General features: G+C 36.6%; 1 protein-coding gene across 2 annotated transcripts in view; it reads left to right on the top strand.

The window, feature by feature from the left end:
* Positions 1-22,185, top strand: part of LOC145664080 (juvenile hormone esterase-like) — a 67,033-nt gene that overhangs the window by 5,696 nt on the left and 39,152 nt on the right. For both annotated transcript variants that reach the window (XM_081730422.1, XM_081730421.1), the window contains exons 2-4: positions 4,743-4,880; positions 6,710-6,869; positions 18,138-18,323. In XM_081730422.1, coding sequence (XP_081586548.1) covers positions 6,746-6,869; positions 18,138-18,323 — 310 coding nt within the window. In that variant the 5' untranslated portion in view covers positions 4,743-4,880; positions 6,710-6,745. The remainder of the gene's footprint in view (positions 1-4,742; positions 4,881-6,709; positions 6,870-18,137; positions 18,324-22,185) is intronic.

Genomic DNA, 22,185 nt, shown 5'->3' with positions numbered 1-22,185 from the left:
CTGTTTAAAAAAAAGGTCCTCTGACAGCCAAACAGCTAGCAAATTCGAAATGAAGAAAGACAAACTTTCTTATACTATTGTGTATGGTCTTGCACCATTCTTCAAGGATCAGTTAAGAGGATTGTTGAGGTTTATTAATGAATATGTTGTGTGTTTCGATGAGTCTTTGAACAAAGTAGTTGAACGTGGTCAAATAGATGTGTATCTCCGTTTCTGGAATGATAAAACAGACACAATTGAGACAAGATACTTCAATTCAGTTTTCGTTAATCATGCGAGTGCTGAATGGTTTCAAGAAGTCAATTTGTAAGTTAGATATGCATCAAGTGTTCCAAATTTGTATGGTCCTAATGTTACCTTCAAATTCCTGGAACTACTGCAGGAAGACATGATGGATGATGAAAGTGGTCGTGCTGTGATACTAATTAGAAGCTGTGGTCTGCATGTCATACATGGAGCATTTCGTTTTACGTTCAAGAAAGTGAAATGGGAAATAGAAGAGTTCTTATTTGCACTGTTCAACCTCTTCAAGGATTCACCTGCAAGAAGAGGAGACTATGTTGATTGTTCTGGTTCAAATATTTTTCCTAAGAAGCTTTGCAGGGCACACTGGCTGGAAAGTGTATCTGCAGCCAGTCGAACACTTGAAATATTACCTGAATTTAGAAAGTATTGCAGCCAGTACAAGCCAATATGTAACAGCTAGAAAATTGTAACACTTGCCTTGGAATCACAATTCCTTGAAGCAAGGTTGGGCTTTTTTATTTTTGTGTCTGCACAGTTGGAACTTTTGTTAATTGCTCTTCAGACAGACAAACCAGTAGTACCCTTTTTATATACAAACCTGATGTGTGTGTGATGAAGGAGGTTCCTGAAGTCATCTGTTGTCAGTGAACCAGTGGTAAAGATAGATGTGTTGAAAAAAGAAAACCAGCTTCTTTACCATGAGTGTGATATTGGATTTGCTGCAGAAGCTGCCCGAAGAATGCGAAAGTAAATGAACGGAAACATTTAGAATTCCGTAAGGAATGCGACACCATTTTGGCAGCTTTGGTTGGTAAGATTAAGAATCGTAGTCCCCTGAAATATCCGTTAGGCAAAAGACTCACTGCTTTGAATCTTGAAATTATCGTTATCCAACCAACATTGTCAGTACAAAGATTGTCTGTTACTCTTGAAGTTTTCGTTTCAAAAAAGCAGATGAAGTAAAGAGACAATACACATCTTTCATGGAGTCCCCAACCTTGAAAGTTAATTTGGAGCCCTTTTCAAGGAAAGCAGACAGGTTAGATCAGTTATACTCAGAACTGCTCAAAGGCAAAGAGGAATATAAACAATTGTACCATTTTGTGAAGAAATGCCGTATTATATCTCATGGAAACGCCTCTGTTGAGTCTGGCTTTTCATTAAACAAAAATATCTTATTACCTAATCTTCAAGAAGTGTCACTTATTGCACAACGTCTAGTGTAGTGTTCTTAAATTGGAAGGCATTCTGAACTTCGAAATTACGAAGCCCATGATACATTATGTGCGAAATGCATCATAAAGGAAGCATTAGCAGAAAGTCATCTTCAGAAGCAACAACTGAAGGACGAACAAAAACGAACGGCTCAAAAAATCAAAGAACGTGAAGCTAAGAAAGCCAAACTTCAAGGAAACACTGACCGGGAGATTGCTAAATTAGACAACCAGATAGAAGCGTTGCAGAAACTGTAAAGAATTTTACTAATGCTGTGAAGTGCATGTAAATATAGTTTTAAGGTCGTATATTTGTTCGTGAATATTTAATACTACTCAGTGTAAGTTATGTATATATATTTGGAAAATTGTATAACGTCTGTGATAATGGTCTAAGTTAACCATCTATGTAAACAAGAAAGTTATTGTATAGGAAAACCCATTTCCAAAAGTTTTCTATTATGCTGTGATGACTAAATAATAAAAATAAATAAGAGTGGAAAGGGTGGCTGTGAAGGGTGAAGGGAGGCCACTAAAATAGTCATAAATTACAGATAAATGAAGTGGTTCGTTTGTACGTTTGCAGAATATTGTATAAGCATATAAACAATGATGAGAACTTACAGTTCACTTTAAATATAAGTTATTTTTCATGAGTTATACCAAGAAAAAGGGTAGCGACAGAGTCAGGGAAAATTATAATTTTGTCAGGGAATTTGATTATACTTGCTTGGTAGACACTGTGATAAATTCATATTTACGTAAGAAATTTCCGAAGTAAGAAGGTAAGATATACTACGAACGGTACTTATCAAATACATCTGAAGTAAGAGCAAGTTTAAAGTTTCTAAATTGAATTTGAAGAGACAATTAGTAAGCGAGGCTTGATATAATTAGGTAATTAATATTGTTGAAGTGTTATTAATTATTTTATTTATTTATTTTACCATCTGTACCTATATACTGTTCTGTACCTTATTTATGAAATATATTATGTGATTGAGTTTTTGCATTACAATGTTGTTAAACAGTATTTTTCTCATACATGTTCACGAAAAATCTTAGCTTATGGTAAAAATTCGACTTGGCGCAGATTGCCCTGGAATGATTTTAGGTAATAGTATACATGAGAACGCCGTGATCTGAGTTTCTTCTGTGTTCTATTACCACTTCTACATGAAATACCATAAATTTTCTACGTAGTGCAATAGTAAGAAGTATCCATGTGCAGAAGACATGCGATATGCGTTAAATATCCCCCCCCCCCCCACACACACACATAGTCATAGATAAAGTACAAGGGCACTACACATGCAGATATAAAGTACAGGCACGTTATTTTTTATTTTCGCATCAGTCGATAAGTAAATCAAAGTCGCTTTGTTACCCCCTTGGTAAGTTCGTAGATAGTCAATGAATAATCCCTAAAAGTATGAGCATCCAGCTCCTTCGGGAACTGACGCGGCTTTACGTATACTATATCCTGATTTTATTTAGGTATAGGTCGAATACTGTCTGTAATTAAATAAAAAAAAATATTCAGCGAGAAATATATAATTTGCTGTAAACATCAACAACCAGTCGCCCGCTATGTAACAAAATGAAAATTAGGAGTTAGCATAGGAGGAGTTAGGAGTTGTCGATTATACAACAAGCTGATACAGGAGAATGTCGACTTAGATTTTGCTATGCCTTATTCAGTCTATGTAAAAACCCAGATATAATTTTTGATTAAGAGAGACTTTCAATTCGAACCTGACATTGATTATGGTATTTTGAAATTAAAAGAGTATTTCTATTAAATGAAAACATTTCTGCTTCTTCACAGAAATCTTATTTCAACATCTATATTTTGGATATTTATATTTTTGTTATGTTCTGTTTATTTTTCTTTCATTTTTTGTCACGAAGGGCTGATTTTATAGTCTTTACTAGGTTCTATTTGTATATTTGCATTTCTTATTGAAGGAATTAATACAAATATATCTCTTACTTGTGTTTTCTCATGTTCGTTATGTTAATTGCATGTTTATTTTATGTTTTTCTTTTTGTTGTGTGTTTCAATAGTTATAAAGCTTGTAATTATGTAAGTCTATTGTAAATGGGAATATTCTTTTCCTGTAATAGGTGTCCAATAAATAAATAAATAAATAAATAAATAATCAGGTGCGTATTAAAGTTTAGTCAACTGAAATATCGTCTAGGAATTCAAGAATTGCGCAATACGAGGAAAAAAATGAAATCTTTGAGTTTTACGTCCCACGCTTTTGCCGGTTAGGCTAAAGGAGACGGTGATGATAAGTAATGAATGAAATGGTGGAATGAAGAAAGTGGGAGGAAACGGGAGAACCCCGAGAAAACCCACGCACACGGTGTTTGTCCACCACAAAGTTCACTTGGCGGGGGCTGGGATCGAACCCGGGACCCCAAGCACCAGAGGTGAACGCTCTACCACTGAGCCACCGCGACCCCCACGCAATACGAGGAGCAGTCGAAAAAATTCCGGAAGTCTGTTGTAGCTCTTTATTATCACAATATAACTACACATTTACTTAATCATCCTCAAAGTTTGCACCATCGGAACACATATACACACAGTTGTTTCACAGCTCCTGCGATTGATGGAAACACCGACGAAAGTTCTCTTTTGGTATCTTCGGAAGTTCAACTGTAGCGTTGATTTTGATTTCTTCTATGGTGGTGAAACAGGTACCTTTGAGGCCCATGTTTTGCTTTGGGAAGAACCAATCATCTGATAGTACTGAGTTGTTTTTAAGGCTATCAGAATACCGGAAGCAGATTTTCCCCAAATTGCACATGAACTTGATGTTTGTGCGGTTGCTCGAACTGCGACATTGTGACACTGATCAGCACACACACTCCTCCGTTCAGTTACATTACTCATACACTGCCCGTTTTGACGTGCTGATACTTGTCAAATTCATAATTAGGCAACCTCGGGACTGTACTGTAAAAGATTCATTCTGATTGCATCACAGATGCTAAAACTAGAACAGCATTCTGGGAAATCTTTGACTGGTCCTCGTATTAAGGTAAGCAAAATATTTTATTGTTATAAAATTTGCTTAAAAACATGATATTTTAACAGTTGACACTTATTCGGTTGACTAAAAACCACCAACTAAGTGAATATACTGATAATGGTAGTTGAATTATATCTAATATCGTACTGTTTAGTAAAACACTAAGATAAAGCTAGGTATAAGAGTAATTGTTACATATGATATTAAACCTCACTGTAAATTTAATTTCTCTATGAAGCCACCACAACCAGCTGAACCATGGCAAGGTATCAGAGATGCCCAGCAAGAAGGCGGAGTTTGCCCCCAGATCAATCTGATCACGAGGGAATACGAAGGGGAGGAAGACTGTCTCTTTGTGAATGTATATACAACACAGGTAAGTAACCTAAAATGTTATATCATTATTATTATTATTATTTTTTTTTTTTTTTCTGGTTGGACCGAATTTTGATTCCCGGTCGCGATCAGATTTAATTTTAAACTGTAAGTTTTGCCCCATATAACCTGGTTGCTGACAATGGACATAACTAGAGGTCAATTAATTTGAGATGATGCAACTGTACCGTCATTCGTGTACAGTTGTACAAACATCTTCCCCCTGTTGCTAAGAGGTTTTGCTTTGAAATGAAAGTGAAATGAAATCATCCTTTTCTAACGTCCCACGATTATGCCTTTGAGAGTAAGGGAGATCATGATTAATGCAAATGGATGATGCTGAAAGAGATAGTGGAATGAGAAAAGAGGAAACGGGCATACCCTGAAAAAAAAAAAAAAAGAAACCACGAGTACGATGTACACCGCAAGGTTTTGTTTTGTAGATTTGAAAGAACCTAAGACCAGAGCCGGATCCAGAATTTTCTGACTGGGGTGTATCAATAACTACCATTACACTTGAATTTGATTTTTTTTAAATGCCTTTAGGCATCTATGATGTAAATGAGGAAATGCTCTGTCTGGTCTCGGGAATCGAACCCACGACTTTCCGGATGCAAAGCTAATGCTTTACCAATTGAACCTCGGCCGCTTTGTACCGGTGTAATTGTCAGTATATAATTAGCTTGCTGCTTTAGATTAGGAATTTGTTTAATCATGGACATTTGGAATATGCTGGATACTTGTATCATACAGAATTGTTATGAAAATAGTGCTGTTTTCACTGCTAGCTTCTCATTTTAGATAGCGCATATTTACAATCAAGGGGAAGTGCACGTGCACCGGTGCACCTCTCCTAAATCCGACCTTGCATAAGACAAAGAATGTTACATTCCAAGTAATCAGAGCGATTCTTCTATTAGGATCAGAGATAATGGTTAAGAAAACTTCAGCTTTTTCTCTCGTATCGATGCAAAAAAGTAGTTTACTTACCGGGAAATTTATATTTTATATTTCTGTTGAGCCTCGAAATGTGGTGTGTGAATTTCAAACGTAGTTGATCACAAACAGAGATGCTATGCTACAGCCGTCAATAACCTCGCAGTTTTGATATCTTTTTTGGTATCATTCATTTTAAAGTTTCTTTTTCTCCAACCACACTATTGGTACATCCTTCAGTATGTGATTCTTTTCTCAAACTATATCCTTTCTTTCTTGATGTGTTAATAAAACAAATCCGACAAAAGCACTGCATATATTAATAATACTATAGAGTTAATAACGGTTGCGTTAATGTAACACGGATTGCATCAGACACGTTATCAAGTGATGTTGCGCTTTGGTTGGTTTTATTTTATTAGTACATGTTGACTGTTTCGAAATCTATAATGAACAATATACCTGTTTCTCTCTCTCTCTCTTTTTGTAGTTATCTTCATTATTTTCTCTTCTTCAACACTCCCTTAATTTTTCCTGCTAATGTCTTTTTTTAGATATACCATGTATTTAAAGATAACTTATTTTATAGTGGGTCGCGGTGGCTCAATGTAGAGAGTTCACCACTGCTGCATGGGGTCCATGGTTCGATCCCAGCCCGCGCCAAGTGAACTTTGTGGTGGACAAACACCTGTATGTGGGTTTTCTCGGGGTTCTCTCGTTTCCTCCTACTTTCTTCATTTCACCATTCCATTTATTTCTCATCATCACCGTCTCCTTTAGCCTAGCCAGCATAACTGTGGGACGTAAAACGTAAAGATTTAATTTTTTCAACTTATTTTATACTTATAAATGCTTATTATATATATATATATTTTTTTTCGTCTATTATTAAAGGCTCCTGGAAATCAAAACGGCAGAAAAAATGCAGTGATGGTTTGGTTCCATGGAGGTGGTTTCATGACTGGTTCTGGCAACTCTGATGTCTACGGACCGAAATATTTAATAGAAGAAGATGTTGTTTTGGTTACAGTGAATTACAGAACAGGAGTTCTTGGTATGTAATCTTTTCTCTGAAGCATGATTAGAAAGTTGAGTAGTATATAGTCCTCTTCTCTGGTAATGGCTAGCGCGTGTGTCTTTCTCTGGTGTAAGAGGTCATGGGTTTGATTTCTGATAGGAAGACATCAAAGCACTACAGTAGTTTAGATTCCAGTTCGAACTGTAGGTCTCGTCCAAGATAGTCTGAAATAAACGTGAAGCAGCTAGTTGACAGATATGTCGCATTTTTAGTTCCAAGGTGGTTGTATATACACAAATAGCAGACAGAGGAATTAGTTTAGTACTAGATGTACATTAACATTGAGAATTATTAATCGTGCACAACGTGTTTTACGTCCCACAGTTGTGGTTGTGAGCATAACTCCTCAAACTTGACAACTACGACAGCTGGCTTAGCTAGCAATGTTGATAAAAATTGAGATAATTTCTTTATTTACACAATTTTGTTAAAAAACTTCACATTTTTTACAGGTATCTGTAAGCAAATAGAAGCTATTGTCCTGGGCGCACCATTATCAAAATTAAAAGTTTGAGCAAGGTTTTATAAGGTCCCAGTTGTTACAAATTATTGGCATAAAAGATTGAAATCCGAAAACAAAGGATATCAAAGCTAGGAAGATCGGCAAAATAGAACATTGAAATGAAACAACGCATGCGAGAATTATGTATAATAAAAATCAAAAGTCCCTTCGAACTAATTCATAAACTCACTTTAGCACATATTTCTGCGTCTGGCGAAGGGAATCTTAAAATACGTTAATGATTTATTCATTTGTCTATACGTCTATAAAATATTAAGGCGTTTATGAATTTATCTTAATACGTATTTCATGCTGACCTTGTCAAATTATATTTCGAATTAGTTCCTTGGAGAACACCCTAGAACCACCATGTCAAATATAAAAACGTGTCAATTTTGAATACGTTAAGAAAGCAGGATGGGATTACAATATACCAAGATACTTCACTCTTTCATTGTACCACGATGGAATTGCAGTGTATAGTGTACACGCATACTCACAAATAAGTTAAAATTAAAAAGAATAAAATAAAATAAAAAATAAAAAAGTGGAACTTAATTGGGTATCATTTATATGATGAACTGATGACTTCTTTATCGATACAATGCAGAAGGCATTAAAAGATTATTCCATTGTTGACAGACATTTTTAACAAGTCGACATAAATAGTAATTTCCCAACTGAAAGAACTGAGCCGATAAATTAAAAAAAAAAAAAAAAACTATGTTGTGAACCATTTTTGTGTCCATCTAAAACTATTTGGATGATATTGTAAATATATAAATAGAAAATTTGCCATTTGATGAATAAAATAAGGCAGTGGACATGCACGTATAGGAACTTGAGTTGAGGTAATTTTGAGTTTAACATCCCGTTCAGCAGCGAGGCTATATGAGACGTGGACCTATTGATTAACGTGGAATCTGAACCACATGAGCTCCCGCCGGGAATCAAACCCGGTCTCCCACGCCAAAGGCGCGTACACTAACCGCTTAGCCACAGATGAGCTCACACGTATAGGAACTGTCAAAGATTACTGAAATATGTGCTGCTTCGTGGAATTTTGGCAGAAGCGTGATAATTCATTAAGCATGGGAGAAAGAGACTGTTAAAGTTATGCAAGTATATTGTCTACTATCAGTACCGTCAACGCTAGTACTATTGTGCGTGAATGCAGAAGTTGGAAAGGACAGACGAGGGTATATGGAAGTATTAGAATATTTCAGTTTTCTAGAGCAGAGTGAAGAAGACAATAGGTATTCTGTTAAAGGAATAGTATAGGAACTGGGAACGGATAGTTTAATATAAAAGGACGTCACAGAACAGGTTATAGCTAAGACATAAAGATGTAGTCAGTGATAAACTACAAGGTTATTTCCAAAAGTTCCTGGCCTGACACTGAAGTATTCGCCGCTGGTAAGCCGTTCGTGGCGTATAATGCCATCTGTGGGAGAAATATTGTAGTAGTTTCAACTGTCTAGCTGAGTCAGTTTGTTGGAGGCAGTCGTTTTGCGTTGAGCCGAATTATTACGTAACACTGCTTCAGTCCACATGGCTGTTGTTGCCAAGTCTGCAGATTTCGAGCAGATTTATCACTCACCCTACATCCCAGATTTAGCACTGCAGCCTTGATGATAACAGCCGTATGAACTGGTGCATTGTTATGCAATATGCCAGCTGAATGCACAACGACTGATTTAAATGACTGTCTCCAACAAACTAACGCAATTACAGTTGAAACTGATACATTATTTCTTCCGTAGATGGCACTACATGTCATGAACGGCTTATTAACAGTGGCGCTATATTTTAACGTCAGGCCGGAAACTTCTGAAAATGCCTTCTTACATAACTACTGAGCGAATGATGGGGACAACATTTTTAAAAGCCCGTACTTTAAAGTAATTGTAAGCGTAGTAATCGTAGGTTACTGTTAGGATACTTCAAAAAATACAAATACATCAAAAAACAATAATACAAGAGAAAAACTGAAAGTATGGAAATTTTAGCAACATTACTATAATCACACAGTGGAACTTATGAGATTATACTGCTAGTACGTCCGTCCGTTACTACACGATAACGAAAGCGAACTTTCGACTCCTAGAGCGAAAAATCTCGCCCCGAGTTCGTTAATGAAGTTCACCCGTTAACATCTTCACGCGTAACGGTGACTGACTATCCATATCCCATTAAAAATCTATAACATTCCTTAGCTTCTATGCAGTCTACACAATAGCAAAATTCAGGGTTCCCACTCGTCCTGGAAAACCTGGAAATGTCCTCGAAAATGCATTTCTGTCCTTGAAATTTACAGTAATATTGAATGTCAAATTTTTCATAATTATAATGAAGATTTTAATTGATTACTATTTTTGTTTACTATTCCTGCTTTTGTGCTGGATAATAATTTGTCATGATCCTGCAAGTGTGGTTGGTTGGTGGGGTCGGTTTTCTTTCTCCCAACAGGGTAATTGGCTGGAAGAACTTCCTGGGTCTACTCATTCTTGGGTGCTGTCTTTACTAGCACTATCCTCCAGAAACTGTGCTTTGTATGACCAGTATCAACTCTGCATAATCAGTCTATTTTCGCAACAGTACTTATTCTTCAATAAAATTTCATATGAATGCTATTTGTGACAAGGTCATATGCTATTTGTGACAAGGTCATATCCAGGTGAAACTCAGATCCTAATTGTTTGTAAATTTGTTCGGTGCAAAATTAAAATGTCATGTAGAAAGAGTGAAAGTACATGGAATGGATGTGGATGGATCAGGTGGCTATAACAAAAATTGGGAGGCCACCGAAAAAAAAAAAAAAAAAACATTACGCCCCGCTTTGTGTATTTAATTATTGTGTATTAATATTGTACTTGCATTAATATTCACTGCATAAACTACCGTACTTTTCATTTCACTGTTGTGAGTTTTGACCCTACAGTTGCAATTCTGTTAAATCTTCCTGTATGGAAGTCCTGGAAAGTTGGTGATTTGTCTTGGAAACGTCATGGAAATTTTTTGGGGAAAGAGAGTGGGAACCCTGAAAACTGGTTGCCTACTATAAAAGGGTATGGAATCACATGATCCTCTTTATTATACTTTAGCAGAACTTATTATTACCTTAATAGTGAAATTGGTCTTATGTAAACCATTTCCATGAAATTTACTGTATATTTATGCATGAAGTTATTTTGAAAAGCTGTTCTGTTACAGGGTGTCTACTGATATTAGAAATACTGGAAATACTTGAATTATACTGGAATTTAATTTTGATACTGGAAATACTGAAAATATACTGTAATTTTGATCCACATACTGGAAAAATCATGAAACTGGTAATTTGTCAATTGTTTTAATAGCCTTAGAAACAATTTTGTATCAATTGAGATTGTAAATTTTTCCAAAGCAAGAGTTGTATACATTTTTTAATTAAACATTTAAAGCAATGGGTGGAGTGGAGGGCTGTGAGGGGAGTTTGGAAGCCGTTTAAAAAATCTTAAGAAAATCATTGCATTAAAAAAAAAGTCAAGGCTAATTAAATTTATTAAAAATAAAATATTCTTTTGATGGTAAAAGCAGGGGTAAAAGTGAAGGGGAACGCCTGGAGACTCCGTCCTCCTACCTCCAAAAATATGTACGGAGTCCCCCAGGTCCTAAAAAAATTACAATGGGCAAAGACAGGCCGGGGGACGGCGTGAGGTCATGCCGCTACCTACCGTTCCCCACCTTTTCAGATCCACTTTATCCCTGGGTGAAACAATTACAAACCTGAAATCATCAAGAGTGTGATTATTCCTAAAGAACTAAAAAAAATCATTGTATTCGATACTGGAATTTTCCTGATAGTTATACTGAATATACTGGAATTTTGAAAATGAAACTCAGTAGACACCCTGTGTTACCTTCATCTGTCACATTGTGTGATGAAACAACTAACGTCTAGAACTCTCATATCTAATCAGTCAATTTAAATGAGCAGAAGTGTGAGATTCTCGTAGAACACTTGTTTGCAAGAAAACAGAGGATAATCACTGTCTGAAAAGTACCGACATAACTGCTGTGTCGAAAAATTGAACACATAATCTTATGATAATATAAATGAAAAACTAACTACCACGAGCATTTCACTATCTGGTAAGTAATCAGAATATTTCTGCGCGTTTCAGATTTACTGTAATTAGACATGCGAGTTCTAGCGTTAATAATTTCATCGTAACTGATGAAGGCAACAGAAATGTCCCTGAAATAACGTGATGAATAAATATACACTCATGATAAGATCATTTTCACTATTAAATTCTAAACATGAAAATAAATAGAGGAGAAATGGAAGACACTTAGGAGAATATTGATAAAAAATGTTGAAAGGAACGTTCACAAAAAGAAAAGAAACTACTATCCATTTCATAAAGATAGGCTCCTGACTTCGCGGTGCTGTCGTGACATTCACTAAAAACTTATATTGCATTGTCGTACCTCGTTGGAATTGTTGGAATGTTCTCTTTTCAATACTTAAGATATACAAATTTTCTTTGTAGTGTGTAGTGAGAAAAAAAAAAAAGAAATTAATGAAAAAGTGCGTATTTTATCGTATTTGATTGGTAAATCAATGTTTATAGGACGAGATCACGTGAAATAATTTCCTGTGTACAATATGTAGATGCATCCATTAACTGTAAGTTGTGAAAAGTTCAATTTTCATCACTTGATACTTTTTGTGTAATTAAAATAAATGTAAGACGCTCTGATCTCCTTTACTGTGGTGGGTAGAGAAACGTACAAAACACAGTTCGAAAATTTGGAACACTAGTGTTCCAAATATTTGAAACTTTTAACAAAAAGGGTTTAGTTGGTAGAGTATTTATTATTTAAAAAAAAAAAAATTATTCCAACATATTCTGTGCGTTAAGCGGAGAGCCATGTTGCAGCCCAGCCTTTAAGTTCCCCGCGCTTATATGAAGAAACAGCATACAGTAACTGGAAATGTGGCAGCGCTGTTGTGCTGTGTTGTCGCGTTCAGGAAGCTTGCAGCACGAAGCCTATTTCATAAGAATGTAATAGGAAAAAAGTATTTAAGATCTCATAACCTTTCACAAAGTTTTAAAAATAATAACAATGCATGAACGTATCTCAATGTAATCGAAATAAAACGTTGAAGTAACACATCCAAAAACTCCTCTTAATCTATTTAACTCATTCGCTTTCGTCACTTGTTGACTCATCACAGCTCCTGCTATCTTCCTGGACACTTATTAACAATGGCTCCATTTCTACCTCAAGATCTATCCACACACTAGGTATACACACTTTCCAGTTTACGAAGATGTTAAAGGGAAAAAAGAAATGTAGCCTTGGCAATCACACGTTCACCCAAGTTGTTCTGCGATATATTCCCTTGCCGAATGTAATAGAAAATCATGGATCCTTTGTTTTCTTCCAACGAAAGAAAACTATGCAATGTGTAGGTGACGAGAGCTGTTTTTGCGTCTAATCATGTCGCACTGATTACGCTTTCAACACTTCCCTTAGATTCGTAGGCGTCAAAAGCTTACACATGAACTCACGTCATATATGTTCATTTGAGTGAGACGGGTGACTGTACATTTATATTTTCCTGAGTGTTTCTCGTGCTTTTTTATTGAAAAAGACTGTGGATATTTCTTCTACGAGCGGCGCTATTACAGAAAGAAGTGGCAAAAATTTGAGTGATAATGAAATTGCAGAACATGAATGACTCCGACTCAGACGGTTATGAGTTAGATAGCAATGAATAGTAATGACATTGATTATTCTGTGCTCAGTGGCGTATCCGGGAGTGAACAAGATAGTAACTCTGTTTCTAGTGAACCTGAGGTTGCACCGGGAAAGAAAAGAAAACGCGTCGTTTCTATTTGAAGGCAGATTTTGATGTAGCTTGGAGCGATAAAATTCCCTTCAAAAATGCAAAACCGTTGTTTAGTGGTATCCTGGGAATTAATCAAAATGCTGGGCTATCTACAGAGTATTCCCCACATAAAGTGTTTCAGCTGTTTTTACTGATGAAATTTTATAATAATAATAAAGTTGAGTTGATTTTAACGTCCCGTTCGGCAGCGAGGCTATATGAGACGTGGACCTACTGATTAACGTGGAATTCAAACCACATGAACTCCCACCAGGAATAGTAGAAAAAGAAATGAATCAATATGCAAAACAGCAGATTGAAGAAAAGAAAAATTACTAAAACAAAAATCTTTGTTTCCTAAGTGAAAACGTGTTACTTCAATTGAAAACAATAAACTTTTCACACTAATAATTCACATGTGCTTTGTACGGAAGCCAGCTTTACGCTATTTTTACAAATCAACTACGAAAGAGCTATCAGTATGCCTGTCAAATGGTGGAAGAAGCTGTTTTTTTTTCTGCTGTTTGACTTATCACATGTCAATGCTCACATACTGTACAGGAAGAAAGCAGGAAAACATATCGCATTTCGAGCTTTTTAAGCGAAAGTAGCAGAAAAACTGCTGCACTCAGGAGGCAATGAAGTACAGGGATTATCCCAGTTTTAAGCCGGTTTAGCAAGACTGGTAGCAAGAGGCCATTACCCATCCAGTGCTCCCCCCAATATCCGCAAATTCTAATAGAGTAGGACAAAGGAGATACAAAGTGCGTACCATCCGCAAGGTGAAAGGAAGTTTTTAATAAAATATTAGCGTTTATTGACTGATATATGAAGTTGAACTTTGCATGGGAAAGTTCTTTGAAAGGTACAACACTAAAGAGAAGTACTTTGACTTCTAGATCTGAAAACAGGTTTTCTGTGAAGTGTAAAAACTCAATATTACATATCAACTAAGATTGTATCATATCATAAACAATGTGAGTGTATTTGTTTCTGTGCAAGTGTATTTTGTACTACGTGCAGTAAGTGGGAAAAAAAATGACAAAAATCAACGAACTTTCGAGGACCATGACATCCAAATACAAACAAGGTAAACAGTTTGTTTTCTTAATTGTAAACAGTTGGTACGTTTACTGTACATCGTGTTCATTTCTAAGAAATTGGTTAAAAATCTGTGGAGTATGCAATTTTAAAAATATCTCTAAAAAGTGCCGGAAAGTGTGAGAAGTTTAAATATCCGTCGAGCTGAGAGTTACACGCAAGGAAAATATGGCAACGTAGCACTCCGTATAAACTGCGATAGCGAAGGGCGCATAGCAGAGAAAATCATAATGTCATATTTATCTTTCAAAATAAATAGAAACATTTTGGTTGAAAAAGTTATTTTAAGATCTTTCTAAAAGTTTTTCAGATTAATAATACACCGCAGCAATTCAGAGATAATCATGCCTCATTTTTTACTGAATAACAAGAAAATTACTAGGTGTTGAGTAATGAAATTTTCAGAACTTACAGGTAATAGATGCACCTAAATATCGTGCACAGGAAATTATTTCATGTGATCTCATTTCCGAGATATAGTCCTATAAACATTAATCTACCAATAAAGTACGATAAAATACGCACTTTTTCATTAATTTCTTTCTTTCTTTTTTTTCTTCCTTTTTCTCGCTACACACTACAAACAAAATTTGTACAGGGTGTCCGAGAAGTCCTTCCCTGATTACAGAAATTGATAACTCAGGCTAGAAATAAGATAGAAATATGAAACTGGTGTTGAATTGTTTACAAACTATAAAAGTTTTTGTCTGTGTTAGGTTTGTTCTGTTTTACCAAGTCTCAATTTTGTATGTTTTAGGTTTGTAGTACGTAAGTAAGAAGCCCAAGAAGCCATGCCAACCAACCAGGAGAAGGCACAGAGTGTCCTGTGGTACCATGAGACACGATCACCAACCACGGTGCAGAGACAGTTCCAGACAACATTTGGGAGGACTCCACCTGATGTCAAGAGCATTAAAGTCTGGTATGAGAAGTTCAAGAACACAGGGTCGGTTGCTGACCTTCCGAGGTCTGGTCGACCAAGAACCTCAGCAGACACGATGGAGGCTGTGCGGCAGTCTTTTCTGAGAAGTCCTAAGAAATCGGTGCGCAGGGCCTCACGTGAATTACAGATGCCAAAAAGCTCTATCCATGACATTTTACACAAACGTTTATTGTTTCCTGGGCGATAGGACATTTCTTGGGCAATGGATTGGTCGTGATGGACCAACAGCTTGGCCTCCACGCTCTCCTGACATAACCCCATTAGACTTCTTTTTATGGGGTTATGTCAAGGATGAGGTCTACTGAACACGTGTACCAGATCTTGAAACCCTGCAGCAACGAATAACCACAGTCGTTGCATCGATCCCTCCAGTGATGTTGGCTAATGTGTGGATGGAAATTGAATATCGCCTAGATGTGCTACGTGCTACCAAGGGTGCTCATGTGGAAGTGTACTGATGTGACCAAAACTTTTATAGTTTGTAAACAATTCAACACCAGTTTCATATTTCGATCTTATTTCTAGCCTGAGTTATCAATTTCTGTAATCAGGGAAGGACTTCTCGGACACCCTGTATGTCTTAAGTATTGAAAAGAGAACATTCCAACAATTTCAACAAGGTACAACAATGCAATATAAGTTTTGAGTTAACGTCACGGCAGCACCGCGAAGTCAGGGGCCTATCTTTATGAAATGGATAGTAGATGGTGTACGAGAGACAGTGACACAAAGAAAACATGGAAAGAATTGCTTACAACATAGATTTATAAATACTGAAAACAAACAATAAAGCAAGCAAATAGTAAAAGACGACGTCGCAAAGGTATGTTCAGTATCTGGCAAGAGATATCAAAGGAAACAAGAAAATGTTGTATAGGCTAGATAAAGATTTACGAAGGAGTGAGAGCTAAATGCGGAGTATTGAAGGTATCAGTAGGAATGGAAGCTTATCTATGTAACACCTCTTATATTCCGTAAGAGAATTTATTCAGACTTTTTGGTGGTATTAATGGTTGTTCATTGAAGTTTGGCATTCTTTTTCGGTACCAAGTCTATATGAGAGGTGGACCAACAGTTTAAAGTGGAATAAAAACCATTGTAATGCGGTCAGATTTCAAGACTTTTTCACCGGAAATCGAACCTGGGACCCCGTGCACCAAAGATTCCCACATTAACTAAATTATACCAATTCTTAGTGTATTTTTGTGTTGCCGATTTAATGTATTTGAATTTTAATAGTCTGTCCCTTCTTCATTGTCTGGTTTCGATAACAACGGGATCTTCTCCTGAAGAACTTAAATAAAGAACATCTCATCTTGCATCCAGTAATGACATAATAATGACTATATGTAAGTGGATTGTCAGTAGCGTACGTAAGGGGAGTGTTGAGGTTTTAACCTTAGCCCTTGAGTAATATATATCACTAGTGTCCTGAAAGGTTGAGTTGAGTTGATTTTGAGTTTAACGTCCCGTTCAGCAGCAAGGCTGTATGAGACGTGGACCTACTGATTAACGTGAAATCCGAACCACCTGTCCTGAAAGGATAGGATAAGAGGTTAAGTACTTGAACCCCCCTTGATGAAATTGTACTGCAACATTGGATTGTTAAATTATTCCGGTTTGCCGAGTGTTCCTTTTTTTTTTAAATCTAAATCTTGTCACCGTAATGTAGACTTACTGCAAGACATGACCAGTGAAGAGGAATAGTGGACGAAAAGGAAGCCTAGGTATTTACAAATATTAAAAAGGATTGTAACAAGTACCGTGGAGCTAACGCGGTTCAACTGACTGTGGTACTCAATCAGCATCTATAGTGGCATGTTCCTACCAATTACAGTCCGACAAGAGCTGCATAATCTCAATATATGCGATCAAGTTGCAATTTCGAAGCCTCTGATCACCGTTGTCAACGTGGTAGCTCGAGAAAGATGATACTAGAACATAAAATATAGACTATCGATCATTGTAACAGAGTAGAAGGGCCCGATATGTCATGTTTCTCCTTATTTCCAACAACAGGTATGTGGAGGACACCCTAAGAAGCGTCTGCTTAGGACTGCCTACATTTTACCGTTTATCATGGCGACAACTTTGTGCTGGCGTGAGTCGCAATTTTGTGATATTTTGTTGATCCTATTGTCATCCTCAAAAGATGAATTCCTCCCAGTGATTATGAGGAAATTTTATTTGTCCAGCTGCGTGAAACAAGGGTACAAATGTTGTTCCCTAATAATGACAGTCTTCCAAGGCGAAAATGCGTGAATACACGAAGCCAAATCTGTTCAGGCATGGTTTGAGGAACATCAGGATGAACTTCATGCCCATTGGTCCCCTTAAAATTACCGCCTGAAACGCTATTGAATAGCTATGATCAGTTTTTAGAGATGCGACTTAGGCACAGATTTCCTGCTCCATTATTTCAGACGCAGCTGAGTGCTAGATTGTATGAAGAATAATTCATTATTCATGTGCAAACTAGTCACGAGTTTAAACCTCAGTTTTCAACAAATATAAGCTGTACTGTAGACTGGAAGTTGGTGTCCAACGTCATATTAATCAGGTAATGTATATTTTATTCAAGTGCTTCCATCGTTTCGATAACTATCTGTATATAAAAGTCAGCAGTAGTAAATATAATTTTCTAAATTTGTTAAAATAGGTAGTTGATTCAAACACGTAGAGCTTTTACGTATAGAAATTAATGGATATTTGGTGTTTGACAAATCCTGATGATGAAATATGGAGATCCTTAGTTTATGATTATTATTTTATTTGTATTTATTTATTTATTTATTTATTTATTTATTTATTCAGGTTTCTTAAGCACCGAAGATGAAGTATCTCCTGGGAATTATGGATTGAAAGACCAAGTGCTAGCGTTGAAATGGGTGCAGCAGAACATTGAAGCTTTTGGTGGAGATCCCAATAATGTCACAATTTTCGGAGAAAGTGCCGGTGGAGCAAGTGTTCATTATCATATTCTTTCCCCCATGTCGAAAGGTAATTCTGAGAAACTTAACTATCATTATTACATTGCACAATATTTCTGCAGCATTGATGTTATCTTTTCTTGGAATACTAGAGCGAAGTAGAGAAAATTACATGGCATAGTTTGAGAAACGCTGGATTAGTTCATCCATAGATTAGGGGGCGCGGTGGCTCAGTGGTAGAGCGTTCACCTCCGGTGCTTGGGGTCCCTGGTTCGATCCCAGCTCGCGCCGTGTGGACTTTGTGGTGGACAAACACCGTGCTTGTGGGTTTTCTCGGGGTTCCCCCGTTTCCTCCCACTTTCTTCGTTCCACCATTTCACTCATTTTTCATCATCCCCGTCTCCTTTAGCCTAACCGGCATAATCGTGGTACGTAAAACTATGGACGTATTTCATTTCATTTCATCCATAGATTAGAGTGAAATAACCATTTACGTTAACACAAGATGTTAAGTAACAAGTTTCATAATTATTATGACGAGCTGCTTGTGTGTGCTTTAAAATGTATATTTGCGTTACTTCATTAAAAAAAAAAAAAAGTTAGATTGATACTGATTGTGACAGACTGCTAAGGGAAGTAATGCTAATTGCTTGCGAATTGTTTAGTATATTCAATCTATTGATACAATTAGTGATTAGTAGTCCATAGAAATGATGCTAGATAATTTTATAGTCATAAAGAGTGCTTACAGAGTTAAAAATTTAGATTTTACACTGCGTTAGATTTTATGATTTACATATAATCCTTCGTTGTTTACCAGTGTCACACACACACACTTGAAAAAAATACGCAAGATAAACTTCTGGGAGCTTGTTTTCCTACTAAAAACCGGAAATCACTCTTTCCTAAATCTAATCCATGACTTCGAAACTATTGTACTCGTCGTAAGTAAGAGATGGAATTCAGTTAGAGACTAGTTGCAGTGATCACATAAATGATTCATATATATATATATATATATATATATATATATATATATATATATATATATAATCAGCTAAGTGTAAAGTAATTTTTAGCATAATAAGAAACACAAAGCAAAGTAAAATGAAAATATATCTATTAGACGTACTGTCACTTAATGTTCAACAGCTGTCTCATTTTAGTTTTTACACAAAATACCTCTCACTTTTTTATGTAAATAAATCCTCAGGTATCATCTGCAAGCTACTCTTTGGTGCACCATTACCATATTTTTGTGGCTACGGTTGTCTGCGAGAAATGGTAACGATTCCACTTGTTGTTGAGTATCATATTTGTGTAAAACCCAACGAGTAGTTGATAGGACGAAACATTGATATACATTCTGCGGAAAAAGTCCCAGAACGGTCCAATATCTCGCGAAATATACATATCAGCAAAACAAACAAAAACAAAGTGTTAAATAGCTTTGAAAAAGCTATCCAATAATACTAAACACCAACCCTCTATCCCCACCCTCTTCGGAGGTACCGGAGGTAACTTTAAAATTTTAAATGGGAACTCCCATTTCTTATTGCACTTTGGATTCTCCAGAAAAAGGAACAGTATTTCACCCAGAACTGAAAACAGTGGCTTCACGAATAGCACTTAAATCGACACACAAAAGAAGAGGAGTACCAAAACATTATGAAAATGCAAATTGTCAGTACCCAACTCTGTGACCATATTGTTAGCGTACAGGACTGTGGATCAAAGGTCCTGAGTTCGATTCCCGTGCAGAGTAATATTTTGTGTGTATTTTTTGTATCCAAATAATGAATTCATACATTTTAACTTTGAAAAAAAAAAATGTCCATAATTTATTAACTTCGAAGAAAATACAAATTGCGACAAAAATGCTTTGTTTTTTCTTGTAAATAACCTTATCCTCTTCAGTCCCCTTGTCGAGCCCGCTGAACAAATTTCAAGGTCACGTTGTATTATCGCAAACGGGGCAAATGCATTCAAGTTCCGTCACCGAGCTCGTTGAACATTGTACTTTATCTGTATGTATGAGTAGTGCGAGTGTCGCTTTTCTTTTGTTCGTTTTGTGTTCGGGAGTATGGCTGGACGTCCAGAGAAGCGGGAAGCTGCATCGTCCTTACACAAAGGTACGTCTATTCATTATAAAACCTATTTTAAGGAATACATTTCGCTTCTTTCTTATCAAGAAATGTCTGGTGTGTATTATTAGTAAGAAATTTCATTGATATGAACTAAAGTCTGTAAATATAAGACGTCATTGTTGACGTGTTCAGCCGGCTGAACAATCGTACGCAACTGATAAAATTCTGACTAATCCTTGTACTACTGCGTCGTATTTAATTTTTATTGTTACTTCCTAGAAACATTGAACAATTGTTTGTATAATTGTTTAGGCTTGTAGTCAGGGTTGGGTGCTTAACTAGCTGGAATTGTTGCTGTACTTATTTAATGTTGTAGTTAATTTGGCGTTTCTTTTCAACGAATTAACTCTAGAACTTGACAATTCTGGTTAATTAAAGAGAAAACTTGTTTCGATTTCTATTTCAGGTCGAGGCCTTGACCAAGATGATGTACTTCAAATGATTGAAGAAAGCGATATTGACGCTTATGAAAGTGATGTATAGAGAATGAAAGAGTTAGAATTTAAGTATTAAGCTCTGAAGAGGAAGAGGAAAAAATAATGTTGCTCCACATTTTTTAATTTTTGAATTTAGGCTGCATTCATTGAGGCGATGAGTGTACCCAGCTTATTAATATTTGTAATTTACCAGTTTAGTAATTTGTATGTATGACTGAGTTGGGGGGGGGGCGTATGGGGACATCAGCATTGAGGCCGTATGCCCATGTCACGATCGACACGGCTGCTCGCACAAGTACTGTATCAATACAAGAGCAAAGGAAAGCTAAAACGAATATATCAAAAACAAAAGTGCTGCAAAATTAAAAACAAAAAATAATGATAAAAGAATAAATATATGGAATAAAATAGATAAGAAGAACAATAAATATAGATAAAACAATAAAAAGATAGAACAATAGCAGCAATTAAAAGAATAAAGAGACTAGAAAGCACAGAGAATGTGAGCATTCTCAGAAGCATGAAGAAAATGAAGTACCAAGCTAACAATACCAACATCATCCACCAAAGCGCAGGTAAAGGTACAAGGCAATCCGTGACGTTCTCTGAGATCTGAATATTCAGAACATTCCACAAGAATGTGCTGAATACTCAGAGGGACAATACACTCCTCACAATATGGACGGCCCAAACCACGCAGCAAATACTCATGTGTCAGGTGAGAATGTCCGATACGAAAACACGTCAGAAGACACTTCATCTAGATGACTAGAGTGAGAAGATGTATGTCACTTTCCTAGGAGCGGCTTAACTGCGTACATTTTCATTAGGCGGGTCCCAAACTGCTTGCCAATGAGTGTGTATCAAGGTGGAAAAATTAGTAAAGATCGCAGTAAGGAAGAATATGCTCCAATGCAACTTCAGCCAAGGCGCCGTTCTTGGCGATTGTGGCAGCACGTTCGTTTCCCCGGATGCCAACATGACCCGGCACCCAAGAGACAACGATGACACAGTCCTGGTGTTAGAGCTGATGGCTGGATCTCAGAAGAATGTCTTCAACGAAGGCGTGCTTAATGAAGACTTGTGGAGGCCCCTAATTATGCTCTGAGAATCGATGCAAACCAGCTCACGACGGAACGAGAGCGTGAGAGCATGTTCACGGGCAAGCATAATGGCAGTAAATCAAGCAGTATATACGGAACACATGCGATGTAAGCTATATTCTGAGTTGCTCTCATCAATGACAAAGGCACAGCCAACAGAATTTCCCTCTTTAAACAATCCGTATAGAACACATTAAAATTAGGGTACTGTTCTGAGAGTGTTGTAAACTGTTGCTGGTACAGCT

Source organism: Thermobia domestica, chromosome 11, assembly GCF_964235325.1.
Source record: "Thermobia domestica chromosome 11, izTheDome1.hap1.1, whole genome shotgun sequence".
NCBI lineage: Eukaryota > Metazoa > Arthropoda > Insecta > Zygentoma > Lepismatidae > Thermobia > Thermobia domestica.
Note: the sequence above shows the minus strand (reverse complement) of the source record. Positions and strands in the feature narration are given on the sequence as shown.